Source organism: Pinus tabuliformis, chromosome 4_2 (assembly GCF_031772625.1).
Source record: "Pinus tabuliformis cultivar Carrire ecotype Pingquan chromosome 4_2, CPIR1, whole genome shotgun sequence".
Taxonomy (NCBI): Eukaryota; Viridiplantae; Streptophyta; class Pinopsida; order Pinales; family Pinaceae; genus Pinus; species Pinus tabuliformis.
Genome location: NC_142304.1, coordinates 185,212,683 through 185,226,795, shown reverse-complemented (window position 1 = coordinate 185,226,795; position 14,113 = coordinate 185,212,683). Strand labels below are relative to the sequence as shown.

The window sequence follows — 14,113 nt, the reverse complement described above, 5'->3', positions numbered from 1 at the left end:
CCATGTGTAATTTAACCACAACAAAATAACTTCTCCTAAGTCTAATCTCCGAATAAAAATTGAATGGGCCCCACTATCTCCAAAATTGGCCCCAAAATGCAATAATTAGTGTTGTTCCAAATTAATTTAGGAAGGGACATGACATTATCCATCACCTTGAGCCATTGTAGTTGATTATCCTTTAGGTGATTTTAGGGAAGCCTCCTTTGTGGTTAAATACCACTAAAGAGTAGGAAAAAGGTTGTTGATGTGATAGTGGCCACTAGCAACCCTTTCTCTTGTTCCCATAAGGGTGGTTCCTCCTAGTGGGGCTTTGCATTATGCTTGCTAGATTTTGTGTCAATCGTGACTATTCTAGGTCACAATCTATTCTACCCTGAGCTCGAGCATCAATAAGGTCACAATACATATAGTAACCATGTAGATCTATTTTGTTCAATCATAATATTTTGGATTCAATGAAAGTGCCAAAATATGTAATGTGAAGTTGAACTTATCCCACTTGTCAATGACTACCACACTCATATGCCAAATAATGTTTTTTGTTGACATTTTTTGTTTTCATTCTTCTTTGTTATTATCTCGATCACGTAATGTGAAGTTGAACTTATCCCACTTGTCAATGACTACCACACTCATATGCCCAAAAGTGTTTTTTGTTGACATTTTATGTTTTCATTCTTCTTTGTTATTATCTCGATCATGTTCTCAATCATGGTGTCCATATCCTCATACGCCTCTCCCAAACAAGGCCTATATGTGTCATCTTTCTGAACCAAAGCAACTAAAGATTTTGGAAAGCTAGTAACAAATTCAATCTTGCTCCACCAGTCTTCATCTAAAACAAGCTTCTGAATCATTATTTCCTTCTCCCATTCCACTTGCCTCCAAAAAGCCCACAACTCACCAACAACTATAGTTAAAATCGAGTGCATGAACTCTGCAAAGCACTTCACCATGATGAAATTAGAGCTATATAGCTACCTGATATTGATAAAACATCCTCTCCCGCCCCTTGAAAAAGGAAAATTAGTTATTTGGGATCAAGATCAATTCCTTCAGCTGCATACATGGGGCATGCGAATTGAAGATGGACATTATTTGTGAAAAAGAGGTGAGAAAAGTTTATATGATAAGAGTTGTTTGCATTCCAATCACACAAACTAAAAACATATGAAAGCTATTACGTGATTAATAACATAAAAAGAAACAAGATGAAGATACTTGAAAAACAATGAAACTGCCATACGAAAAGTAGGCATAAACTGTGAAGGACAGGATGATCCAATAACAAAACCTTGCTTGAAACCAATCAAAATAAAAGATTATATGATAATTTCTTTCAAAATAAAAGATTATATGACAGTTTCTTTCTGCACAGTAATCACACAAAATAAGCACACACGACAGCTATTGGCTGGTTAATAACAAAACAGGAAGCTTGCTGAAGATACTTGAAAAGCAATGAAACTGCCATAGGAATATTAGACTGAACTGTGAAGAGCAGGATTATTCAATAACAAAAACCTTGCCTTGAAACCAACAAACATATTGTTTTGGCTTTAAAATTCCACTTAGAAAAGGGATTGTTAGCTTCTTTCAATCTTCCTGTGCCTTGAATAAGTACTTAATAGTTACGGAAGCTAAACTAGTGGAGGTGTAACCAGACAGACACACAAAAATACCTTGATTCATGTCATGGTGACCCATCTAAGATAGCTCGTAAATGGAAGATAAAACAATACATACAAATTGACTTTGCAAAAGCAAATGCCCACAAAGAAGAAATGCCATCATTGAGGACTTTCATACCTCAAAAGGATTGGTTCCTGGAGGAACAAAAATGGTGAAAGGATCTTCACGTGGGAAGATATTCAACATGCATGTCCTACATTGTTGTAACCACTCATGATCATTAGACCCATCGTGCAGGTTCAAGAGCTCATTCAGTAACTGCATAGCTGGACTTGAATTCCTCTTCAACATTTCTGTCTACAAGAAAAGATGAAACAGAAAGAACACCAAGCATTACATTAAAGTTTTAAACAGAATAGAATGACCAGCTTACAACCATTATGACACCATACAAAAAATCAATTGGTAAGGAATAGAAGGAATACTACCTACGAACACAAAGACTGAAAAATCATCCATACAATACTGGGAAAACTTGAAAAGATCCAATCCAATAGGAGGAAAGGGAGAACAAATTGATAATCATGGCCACCAAGGGAGTGTTTGGGCTCAGCATTCAGGCAGTGGATGAAAGTGCAGCCTAGCTGCCGCTGATCATGAACCTTCAAGATGACCAAACATGACCCTTTTATTTTATTTTTCTTTTAGGCTGACTTGTACAAGTGATAGAGTGTAAGTATTATTTTTTTAAGCCAGCATTAAAATAACGTTATGTTACACATCTCACCTATGTTACAAAATGCACCTCTCAGTGCAAAGAGGTAAGAATGGAACATAATAGGGATCAAGAAAGGTTATAATGCAAAAATGATGTGATAATACAGAAATCTAAATGAAACAACCAAGTACCAAAAGAAAACTAAAGCTATATGACTATAATGTAACAGATGACACCAAAAGATCATTCAAAGAAAAGCAAATGATGTCAAGGAAATGCAAGCATATAGTGGGAAATGGGATCATAACATATTCTCACTGCTTATCCAATGCTCATTGAACCCAAGGCTGCAACAGAGTTCCCCTAGGACTGTTCAGCAAGATTACTACATATATTTAAGGAAATTTTGGAAAATAAGGCCTAAGATGCATTTTAGGAAAAAAAACAAAAACGAAAACAAAAAAAAAATTGAAAACCAGGAATCTCTTGGGTCTAGATAACTAGAATATCAAATAAAAAACAAGAATGACCAATTTCTTTGGTGCATTATTCTAAGGTGCAATGAACAAATTGTTAATTTTAGGTATGTTCTATGCTTAGAACAATTTATTTCAATTTTACAGTTAGCTCAATATCTTTTCCAGATTAGCAATCACATCAAGATTAAAGTAAATTGCAGATAGAACATAAACATAGATCACAGAAGACAAGCCAAGACAAGAGGACACAAGATGTGGCGCTAGCCAGGGACAAACCCCAATGTGGGGAAACCCTTTATCAATTCTTCTTAAATGTTCTTCAATAGTTCAACAAAGAGAAAGAAAGATAGTACATTTACAACAGAAGTCAACACTTTGACTTATCTAAATAAGAGCATAGATCATCTCTAAGAAGATGATACATGAGGTAGCTAAACTCAGTTGAAGACACGCTGCTTCAACTGATTCTCCCAGGTGACTTCATCACCCATCATAGTGTTGCACCTCGTCATCATGCTGCACCTCACTGTGCTGCACCATGTTGCACCCATCATCACTATGTTGGACCTCATTATCATACTGCTACGCCTTATGTTGCACCTTCCTGTACTGCAACATCTTGCTGTACCTTATCATCTTGCTGCACCCACCAGTGCTGCCTCATCCTGTACCTCACCGTGCCCATCATGCTGCATCTCATTGTTGCACCATAATTGCTTGCTGTCCCATGTACCATGCTTCACCAAGCATCATGTCCTTGTTGTCCCATTTACCATGCTCCACCAAGCATCATAGCCTAGCTGTCCCAATGCGTTTGCAGCACCATGCTTGCCACCATGTGCTTGCTGCACCTTCTTGTTCCTGCTGTCCCATTGTGCCATTGCTGCACAATGTAATTGCTGTCCTATCTACCATGCTGCTGCTATGTGGTATTGCTGCACCTAGCTTACCATACTGCTGTCCCAGTTGTATTGCTGCTGTCCCAATTGTATTGCTGTAGCTTCTGTCCCACCAATTATGCCCAAAACATACCTTGAACAACCTTAACGAACTGCGGCCTAGTCAAGGTAGATGGCTGCCTCCTCATGCTGCTGTTCTGGGCATATGGCAGCCCCTAACACTTCCACGCTGGCCTGTTTTGGAGTGGCTAGGCCTGTGGCCTACCACAGACCTCCGCTGCACACTAACAGCCTTCCGAAACAGGCTTACCTTACCTCTTGCTGCCCTCAACCAATCTGCAATTCTCCTTTCCAAACTCGGCCTCCCTAACAGACCTCATTTAGAATAGTGTATGGCTGTGAATGACTGCATCTAGGGTATTCTAGGACAGCTGCATGGCCTGCGTCTAGGGCACCATAGGCCTTCGGCTAGGGCACCATAGGCCAGTGTATGGGCAGCGTGAATAGGCTTTAGAACAGCCAGGTTAGGGCAGCGTATGAGGGTTCCTTAGACAGCCTATAGAAGGCTTCTCCTAGCAGCGTAGATAAACCCTCCTTCCAACACTTGATCACTTGAAGCTGACCTCCAACGTCCCTTCAAAATCTCGCTGGCCTTGCTACGGCTAGGGCAGCCTCCTTTGCTCCTGCGTTTGGGGCTTCCTCTCCTAGATTTCTCTTCCACTAAAACCCAAAGCGAGTGGAGAGAAATCAAGAGAGAAGTGTGTGAAATGACTCTCAAGTCATCTCCTTTTATACTAAAATGTTGAGCACATGTGAGTATTATTTAGTTGCTGGCCGACCTTGATGAATTGTCTTATAACACAAATAAATTCATAACTCCATGAATACTTATCGGAATCCGATGATCTTTAGATCAATCCTACACCTCTCGATGAGAGGGATCCAAGAAAAATATCAGCTGCCATAAAATAGATGACCCGCATGGAGTTTGGCCCTAGTTCCCAATTTTAACACAAGTGGGTGCAAAAGGAGGGAAATCAGCATACTAAACAATTTCCATCCAAGTACTCATACAAAGATCCATCTTTTCAGCTATGATTAATCAACATGTGAAGGGAAAAAATAAATGGCAAATTGTATTGTTCACTCAAATATCACAAAGGCATCCAACATCATAAACAATAGGTTATGCAACCACTGAGATGAACTTCCTTTCAATCATTTCACTCTAAATCTAGTTCTAATATAATTTTGATTGTGATGATGATGATGAGCATAGGTAAACATGTACAAGCAATTAGAACAAATACATGTCAAACTATGTTGCATGAGGGACATGCCCTTGCAAAAAAATTGTGTACCTTGCATTTCCGCATTTTGAGGACTTGGGGACCTTTAGGAAGTGTCCTCAAACTGCTGAGGATTTCATCGGGGACTTGGAGATTTGCTGGTCATCCCCAAGACATTCTGGGTGGATTTCAGGGCTATTCCAGACAGATTTCAAGGATGTTCCAGGCAGATTTCAAGGATTTTCTGGGCAAATTTCAAGGATATTCTGGGCATATATCTTCAGGTTTTACAATCATGGATATTGATGATTGGACAATATGATAATTTTTCCCATCCATTATTTTGTATCTCATTGAATCTAAATCTATTGTGCAAGTTGCAGCTCAAAACATGAGATTTGCACAATGGGTTTCAATTGGGTTTTTGGTGATTTAAATATTGTATTTTCAGCAACAACATAACAAGCACAGCTTCCATGTCAAGAAAATAGGAAACACAACATTTCAAAGGGCTGATAATAGTGGTTATTGCTCTCGCTCTTCTCATTTTTCGAGTGATCTCAGCTTTACATATTGTACATAGGTTTCTGGGAGTCATCCAGGTAGAGTGCTGCCACCATCCAACTTCAAGCATTGTGAAAACAATCAGATGGTATTGACTTGGGTTGGGTACTAAATGTGTGAAATTTGAATAAATTCCTATTCATTCACTATCTTAATCTGAAATATGAATCTAATCTCTTTATAGAACCAAAGTGTTTTAGTGGTTTTCAACGCAGCTATAAAAGTTTGCAAAACATAATCATCATTAGCATGGAATATGAGGAAGAATGCATTTTATGTTTTAATATGATCATCATTAACATGAAATATGAGAAGAAAATCTACTATAGAGATAGTTCTTTGTCCCATATACCCCGGATGGACCTTATTGCAAATTGAAAATAGTTAGACTTATGCTTTCTAAAGCTAAACTGCATTTTACTCATGTCTAGTTGGCAATAATGGAATATCACTGGACCCTTTTCAAATTGCTCGAGCTTTGTCCAAGTGTAAGGTATATGCATAATATTATATTGTATATCTTGTTATGCTTACAAGCTTGAAGCAACTACAAATGTTTATGGTGAAATATGATTTTTTTTAATATATATTTATATTAATGTTGTCCCTTAAAAAATTTTGGGGGTGTGAGCATCCCCCCATCTCCATCATTCCCCTGTCACAAAAACTAGTGCAACATAGATGTCAAGTAATGAGGTCATCGGAGAAGATGATGCCATGAACTCACATAAGCCCCAGTTGTCCTAGCCCTCATCTCATTATTAATGTCGGTGTTTGCAGGGTGTTTGTGTTCTTGTGTTTACAAGTTCAAGTGTTCCTTATCCTTGGCCCTCTATTCATTTTGCTCCAAGACCCTTATGGGCCTTGTATTTCTTTGACCTTGGCTTGACTTGCCCTACGTTGTGATTTGTTGTTTTGTTGGTTTTAGCTGCTTACAAGTTCAATCTTTTGTTCATTCTGCTTCAAGTTTGCAACAACTTTGTGGTTTGTGAAAGGAAAATGGGGTCAACACTCTTCCCTAGCCATGATTATGGATTTCCTTTTGTTCTACATATTTGATTTCTACTATGCTAGCTTTATTTCTTCCCTACATTTTGGGTTTCTTGGGGTTAGCCACCTTGCGAGCCTACATGTGTTCTAATTTGAAAAATACAAGGAAATGTTTATGCAATGTGTTACCCACCAAAATGGGTAAACCTATAGGAGACAAATTTTCTCCTACTCTTGACAGCCAGTCAGTCAACCATGTCGCCAGTGCCCCCTAACAACCACCACTAGCCAATGACATGCCATTATATCTCTGCCACATGCATCAACCATGTGCCTCTCACCCATTTGGCATGAGCACATGAATGCAGGTAGGCTTCCTCTCAAAAGGTACTTTAATCATTTTGCAATCGGATTCTTATGCTTGTTTGATTTTGGATATTTAGTATGGATTATGGGGTGTATTACCCACCACTTTGTGGGTGATATCCCTAGGAGAAGTTTTTCTCCAAGATGGTCCTTAGCCGATAGCCAATAGCCCCTTGCAGCCCACCAACTAGCTCATAGTGCCATTTTTCTACCACTTGAGCCAGCCATGTGGTTCCTCACCCATCTATCACGATTTTGAAGGTGTGCCTCCCGAACCTAAAGTTATGCCTTGTCATTTGGTAATTGAGTATTTCAGTTTGCTTATCATGGATACTTCTGGGCATGGATTAATGGGGGGATTTGGCAGAAAGAGTGAGTTAGGTCTGTGCTTTTGTCCTATAGACCTCTTTTTTTTGTTACCCTTGGATCTTAGTCTCCTGGAATATCCTTTACTGACCATTGGGTTTTAGGGTGGTATTACATGGGAAACCCCGATTTTGGTTACGTGGTCTCGCTTCCCCATCCACATATTTCACTCCCCTTCCGTTTATTATAACCCAATCCATTATCTATCCCACCTGGGTCCACATTTCTCCACTAGGTCAACATAGGGTTAGCCTCCCCTTCCCCTTGCCCACACCTTGGGTCAGGTTGGAATGATGCCTTGAAGGTTGATACAGCTGAAAAGAAAAGTAAAAGCATAATCAGCCACACTACATAGGAAAATGTACCACAAGATGCAAAAGATGGTTCGGACAAAGATATTTATCACATGGGCAAAAGCCAATGCATGAGCTCTACCCCATACCCATGGCCATCACCTTGGTTCCATAGGCCCTAGACGAGCCTCCTTTATCATTCAGGAACCCATGATTATCCCAGTCCCTGGTGGGCAATGAACCACCCTACCTTAAAGGGGGTATCCATTGTTATACCTTACACATCATGCTCTTATCCTTGGAGCCCCAAGCAGTTAATCAAAGAAAAGTCATAAAAGGAAAAAGACATAAAAAGAAGGGTGGAAAAATTAAGACCAGGGCACCTCATGCACCACGATTGCTCCCTCCTATACATTATATATTCAAGTGCGGGCTACCCTTTTACTACCTATCCTTGTACCCCGACATGTCGCCCAGGATTGCCCCTTTCATTCTGTAATATCCCCAATTTTGATTTTCAACATTAGAGATGAGTTTGGGGAGAGGACGCAATTCCGGCACCGGGACTTAGGAGGAAAAGAGAATATTGCGTCTCTAGTGGAAAGTGGGGACCACAAGAAAGAGAAATTTGACCCAAGGAGGGAACTCACACTCTTGGAAGAGAGAGGAAAGAGAAGGGAGTGCAAATTAGGGGAGAGAGAGAGAGAGTGGGGACCACAAGGAGAGAAGGAGCCACGAATTATAAATAGAGCAAGAGGCACTCATTTTGGTTATTCATTCATCTATTCATAAATTGTGTCTTTGACATAGCACACTTGAGTTGAAGCCAAGTCTATAGTGTTGTTTAGCACATGAATGTCTCGGAGCAGAGATCTCAACCCTTGCTTCAGTGGACTTCAGTCTTCGAGTGCTGGCCCAAGGAGGGAGTCCTACCTATACCAATTCGTACCAACAACAGGGAGTGTGAGTTTGTGGAGGGAATTGACAACAAATACAGGGACTGCACAACTCTTGGAGGAGGCACGCTCGCAAGTTGAGGAGTGAAGGGAGTTAGGGGCTGAAACTTGAGGTGGAGTCCGGAGAAGTGTTGTGGGGGCTTTTCTAGCATTTTGGAGGAGCAACAAGCACAACATTTGCTATAGGTTACACCTATTTGTGGAGGAGGGCCAAGCATTTGGGGGTCAATTTTGGAGCGTCAAAACTAGGACAAACCCTTTCTAGGGTTTTCTAGGTATATTGAGAAGAGGCCAAGATCAATTTGATAGAATTTTCTAGGCAGATTTGAGGGGTCAAACAGGGGTCCCAACTCAAACAACAACTAGAGGAGCTAGAGGGAAAATTGGGCCAAAATTCCAAGGTCAACATTTGGCCAATTCCTTCGTGGGTTTTTGTAGGTTATTAGTGGAGAGCCCAAGGTTAATTTCCCGGAATTTTCTAAGCAACCGAGGAGGCCCTAGCAGTAGTTCTTTGTAGCCAACAACATATTTTATGGGTAGTTTCAATGCAAAGCCCAGAGAGAGATGCAACAGATTTGAGAGGGATTTCTTATCGTTCATCTGGGATTAGCTAGCTTGCCTTGAGCAAGCCCAGGTGCACTGTTTCCAGCACCTCATTGTAAACTCTTATTTATTAATAAAATGGCTCAGATCAACGCAGTTCATGGAGATTTCTGGTTGTTAAATGTGCTGTAAATTTTTGTATGTGTTTTTGCTCTGATTGATTTGTTTAACATTGTATATGTCCATTAGGAATATTACAGTGGTATCAGAGCATGATTTTACCTAGCCGTGGGTCTAAATCACACAAATGCTCTAGTGCTAATGTGGACTAGAATTCCAGAGATTAAAACACTAGTCCCATATTATTCCCCAGATTGAACTTACGCCTAAAAATGTCTCAGCAAGATGAATTTGAAAACGTTACTAGGAGCATCGAGAGACTGGCAGGGCTTCTCGAAGAGTGGTTGTCAGCAAAGGAACCAAGAAGAAATAGTAGTTGTTGACATGCAGATGAAGGAAATAAGAGGAGCATGATTGTTGAACAAAACGCTAGTAGAAATATTGCAGAGACGAAGATGAGAGGCGGAGGTAGTGACGAGATGAGAGAGAATATACCCCTGGAGGAGGGAGTTCACCTAGATACGTTCAAGTCGGTTGAGCATGAGGCTAATGGCACGTAGGAGGAGCATGAGGATACACCTAGTGTGACGCAGGAGTCACCCCTGTTGGAGTTTCCTTTGGTAGCCCTAGTAGACAGATTGGAGGAGGCAGTTGAGCACACATCCATTGATGAGGTATCCATTGATGGGGCATCTCGATCTATGACAAAGCTTTAGAATAGCAGCCACCTACAACTGACTGATGAGCATGTCTTGCATGTTGGGCTGTTTATGGAGGAGCAGTTGGAGGCTAATGTCAAACCTATGATGGAGGAGGATTTGCAGCCATCCTTTAGGCTAGCCATTGATGAGGGGCAGCATAGAGAACAAACGTTAGGATTCCAACACAGTTCACTTCAGAGATGCACTGACAAGATATACAACGTTATTAACCCACCCCTACGCATTGGATTGAGAGAGGCAGCGTTGTTTAGACTATAATGTTCCAAACTTAAACAAACAGTGATATACAAAAGCAAATTTGATTTATGCAAAGAAAAATTAAATGATCAAAAAATACTCAATACACAACAGAAATGAGAACCAGCTGAGCCATTTTATTTATGGAATGGAGCAAGTACAATAGTGTGGAAAATGCACCTAGGAGGAGGCACGCTTGGAGGTTGAGGAGTGAAGGGAGTTAGGGGCTGAAACTTGAGGTGGGGTCCGGAGAAGCGTTGTGGGGATTTTTCTAGCATTTTGGAGGAGGGCCACGCATTTGGGCGTCAATTTTGGAGCGTTAAAACTAGGACAAACCCTTTCTGGGGTTATCTGGGTTTATTGAGAGGCCACGATCAATTTGACAAAAATTTTTGGGCAGATTTGAGGGGTCAAACTGGGGTCCCAACTCAGACAGCAACTAGAGGAGCTAGAAGGAAAATTGAGCCGAAATTCCAAGGTCAACATTTGGCCAATTCCTTTGTGGGTTTTTGTAGGTTATTGGTGGAGAGCCCAGGGTTAATTTCCTGGAATTTTCTAAGCAATCAAGGAGGCCCTAGCAGCAGTTCTTTCAGCCAACAACATATTTTATGGGTAGTTTCAGTGCAAAGCCATGAGAGAGAAGCAATAGATTTGAGAGGGATTTCCTATCGTTCATTTGGGCTTAGCTAGCTTGCCTTGCGCAAGCCCAAGTGCACTCTTTCCAACACCTCATTGTTCCCTCTTATTTATTAATAAAATGGCTCAAATCAACGCAATTCATGGAGATTTCTAGTTGTTAAATGTGCTGTAAATTTTTGTATGTGTTTTTGCTATGATTGCTTTGTTTAACATTGTATATTTCCATTAGGAATATTACAGTGGTATCAGAGCATGATTTTACCCAGTCGTGGGTGTAAATCACACAAATGCTCAAGTGCTATTGTGGACTAGAATTCCATAGGTTAAAACACTAGTCCCATATTATTCCCCAGATTGAGCTTATGCCCAAAAATGTCTAAGCAAGAGGAATTTGAAAATGTTACTAGGAGCATCGAGAGACCGGCAAGGCAGTGGTTGTCAGCAAAGGCAGCAAGAAGAAACAGTAGTTGTCGACCTGCAAATGAAGGAAATAAGAGGAGCATGATTGTTGAACAAAACGCTAGAAGAAATATTGTAGAGACGAAGATGAGAGGTGGAGGTAGTGACGAGATGAGAAAGAATATACCCCTGGAGGAGGGAGTTCACCTAGATACATTCAAGTCAGTTGAGCATGAGTCTAATGGCACGTAGGAGGAGCACGAGGATACACCTAGTGTGACACAGGAGATACCCCTGTTGGAGTTTCCTTTGGTAGCCCCAGTAGACAGATTGGAGGAGGAAGTTGAGCACACATCCATTGATGAGGTATCCATTGATGGGGCATCTCAGTCTATAACAAAGCTTCAGAACGGTAGCCACCTACAACTGACTGATGAGCATGTCTTACATGTTGGGCTGTTTATGGAGAAGCAGTTGGAGGCTCATGTCAAACCTATGATGGAGGAGGATTTGCAGCCATCCTTTGGGCTAGCCATTAGTGAGGGGCAACATAGAGAACACATGTTGAGATTCCAGCACAGTTCACTTCAGAGGTGCACTGACAAGATACACAACGTTATCAGCCCACCCCTACGCATTGGATTGAGAGAGGCGGAGTTGTTTAGACTGTAATGTTCCAAACTTAAACAAACAATGATATACAAAAGCAAATTTGATTTATGCAAAGAAAAATTAAATGATAAAAAAATACTCAATACACAACAGAAATCATAACCAGCTGAGCCATTTTATTTATGGAATGGAGCAAGTACAATGGTGTGGAAAATGCACCTAGGCTTGTGTCAAGGGAAAGATTGACAGAACAGAAGTGTCAAACAGTAATCTCAAATGCTAGAAAGCAACTGCTCCTCTAAAGCTTTGTTCCGTCTCCCAGTTACTACAACTGTTGGATGCAAAGGAGCTGCAAGAAACCCCGTCTTCGATGCTTAGAAAATGATGAAATTTCAGCCACAAGCTCCTTGGCCAAAACCCACAAAATCTAGAAAGGGTTTGGCTTGAAACCAACCTCCCAAATTCGACCTCCTCTATGGCCTATGCCCTCCAAACAGCTCTAGAAATACAGCTTGCAAAGAATGGCCACAAAGTCTTCCTCCAAGCTCTGAAAAGGGAGAAATCTCCACTCCAAATAACTCCTCCAACCTCCACGGAAAAGCTCAGCCTCAAGGGTTGCTACTCTACACACCAAAATGAGCTCCCAAACATTGCCTCTACGTTGGCCCAACTAGTGCGGAAGTCACACTACCAAACCAGAAGCTCAACCAACTCCCAAACTCTCCCAAATGTTGACAATCCTCCCTAGCCTCCTCTCTAGAAAATCTCACATCAAAACTCCACTGCTCAACACCACCAACAACTTGGCCTTTTCTCCCACTATGTCCTCCAGTAATACGCACCACCTAGAAGGAAATGCTAATGCTGGAAATCATAATGTGATCCTCCTCCTGAAGAAATGAAGAAAACTTTCCTAGGGTGGCATTCGAAGTCCCCCAAAGGAAGGATGAGCTCTTCGCCTAAAGAATTCGTGTTAAACAACTAGTGACTGCTAAGAAACTCGAGCAACCAAAAGAAATTGATATACTCTCATGAATGAATGAGAAGAGGAGTTGCCCTCCTTATATAGTTTTCGTGGAGCACCTTTCCCTCCATTTCGTCCTCCATCGTGGGCCCTCACTTAACCAACACCATGCAAAAGTTACCCCCCTCCATGCAAATCGAACTAGGTTGTGTGTAATTCCCTAGTGAGGGTGGCCCCCATGTGTAACTTAACTACAAAACAAAACATCTTCTCCTATTCAAATCTCCTAATAAAATTGAATGGGGTCTGTTGTCGCACAAATTGTCACGACAACGCTCAGACCGGGGGCTGTCACCCCGATCCCCGATCTCTCCGTTTAAGCCTGTCTCCCGCGGCTAAGGGGGGTAGACCCTATGGAAAATGATGACCAACTGGGGATCAGTTGGGTTTGGAAGACACGAGGGGCAACAAGCACTTAATTGATTTTACTAAGATTAATAGACCAGTGCCTTATGAAAGAAATGATTAAACGATTATTTATCAAATGTTGCAGAAATATGAACTCATCAACTATCGTTTACCATCAAACAACTCAAATAAAGTTTAACTTTTACCAAATGCGAGATAATGACTTAATGATACACCAGCAATTAAAATTTCGAAAGATAAAGTGCTTTAAAAAACCACGTAAAATGCTAACCAGAGATCACACTCATGTAGTTAATCTTCATATGAACATTAAAGCATGTTAAATATTAATTCCCACATCAAAATTTTAGCCTCAGCATAAAAGATAAAACATAAGAAATTCCTGAGCCAAGACCGAAATTGGCAAAAAATTTCCCAAAATATTTTTTATATTTTTCAGATAAAACAAAATTTTAAAATCAAAAAAATCTAAACTAAATAAAAGAAACCCTTTTTGCTTTTTATAATTTTATAATTTTTTATGAATTTTTAATAAAATAAAATTTAACTAAACTATAACAAAAACTAAATTTAAATCCTAAAATAAAACTTAAGTCTAATCTAACACATAATTAATATAAAATAAAAATTGAAATATATATATATATATATATATATATATATATATATATATATATATTTTGAAATTAAAACAAAGCTAAACTTTTAAAAATTCTAAATATTTAAAACTAAAGCAAATTGAATAGGTACAAAACTTCAATATATCTAAACTAAAGTAAACAAAACTTAAAATTATTAAAATCTAATCTAAATCTAAACCAAATAAAGATCTAACTAAGAAAAATAAAATGAAACTTGAATATATCTAAACCCCAAACTAAATTAAAATGGAA

The 14,113-nt window shown here is 39.9% G+C and overlaps 1 protein-coding gene across 1 annotated transcript in view; it reads right to left on the bottom strand.

Annotated features, from left to right (window-relative positions):
* Positions 1-14,113, bottom strand: part of LOC149168769 (protein PALE CRESS, chloroplastic-like) — a 269,623-nt gene that overhangs the window by 59,420 nt on the left and 196,090 nt on the right. The window contains exon 6 of the mRNA XM_089428419.1: positions 1,813-1,992. Within this exon, the coding sequence (XP_089284545.1) occupies positions 1,813-1,992 (180 nt within the window). The remainder of the gene's footprint in view (positions 1-1,812; positions 1,993-14,113) is intronic.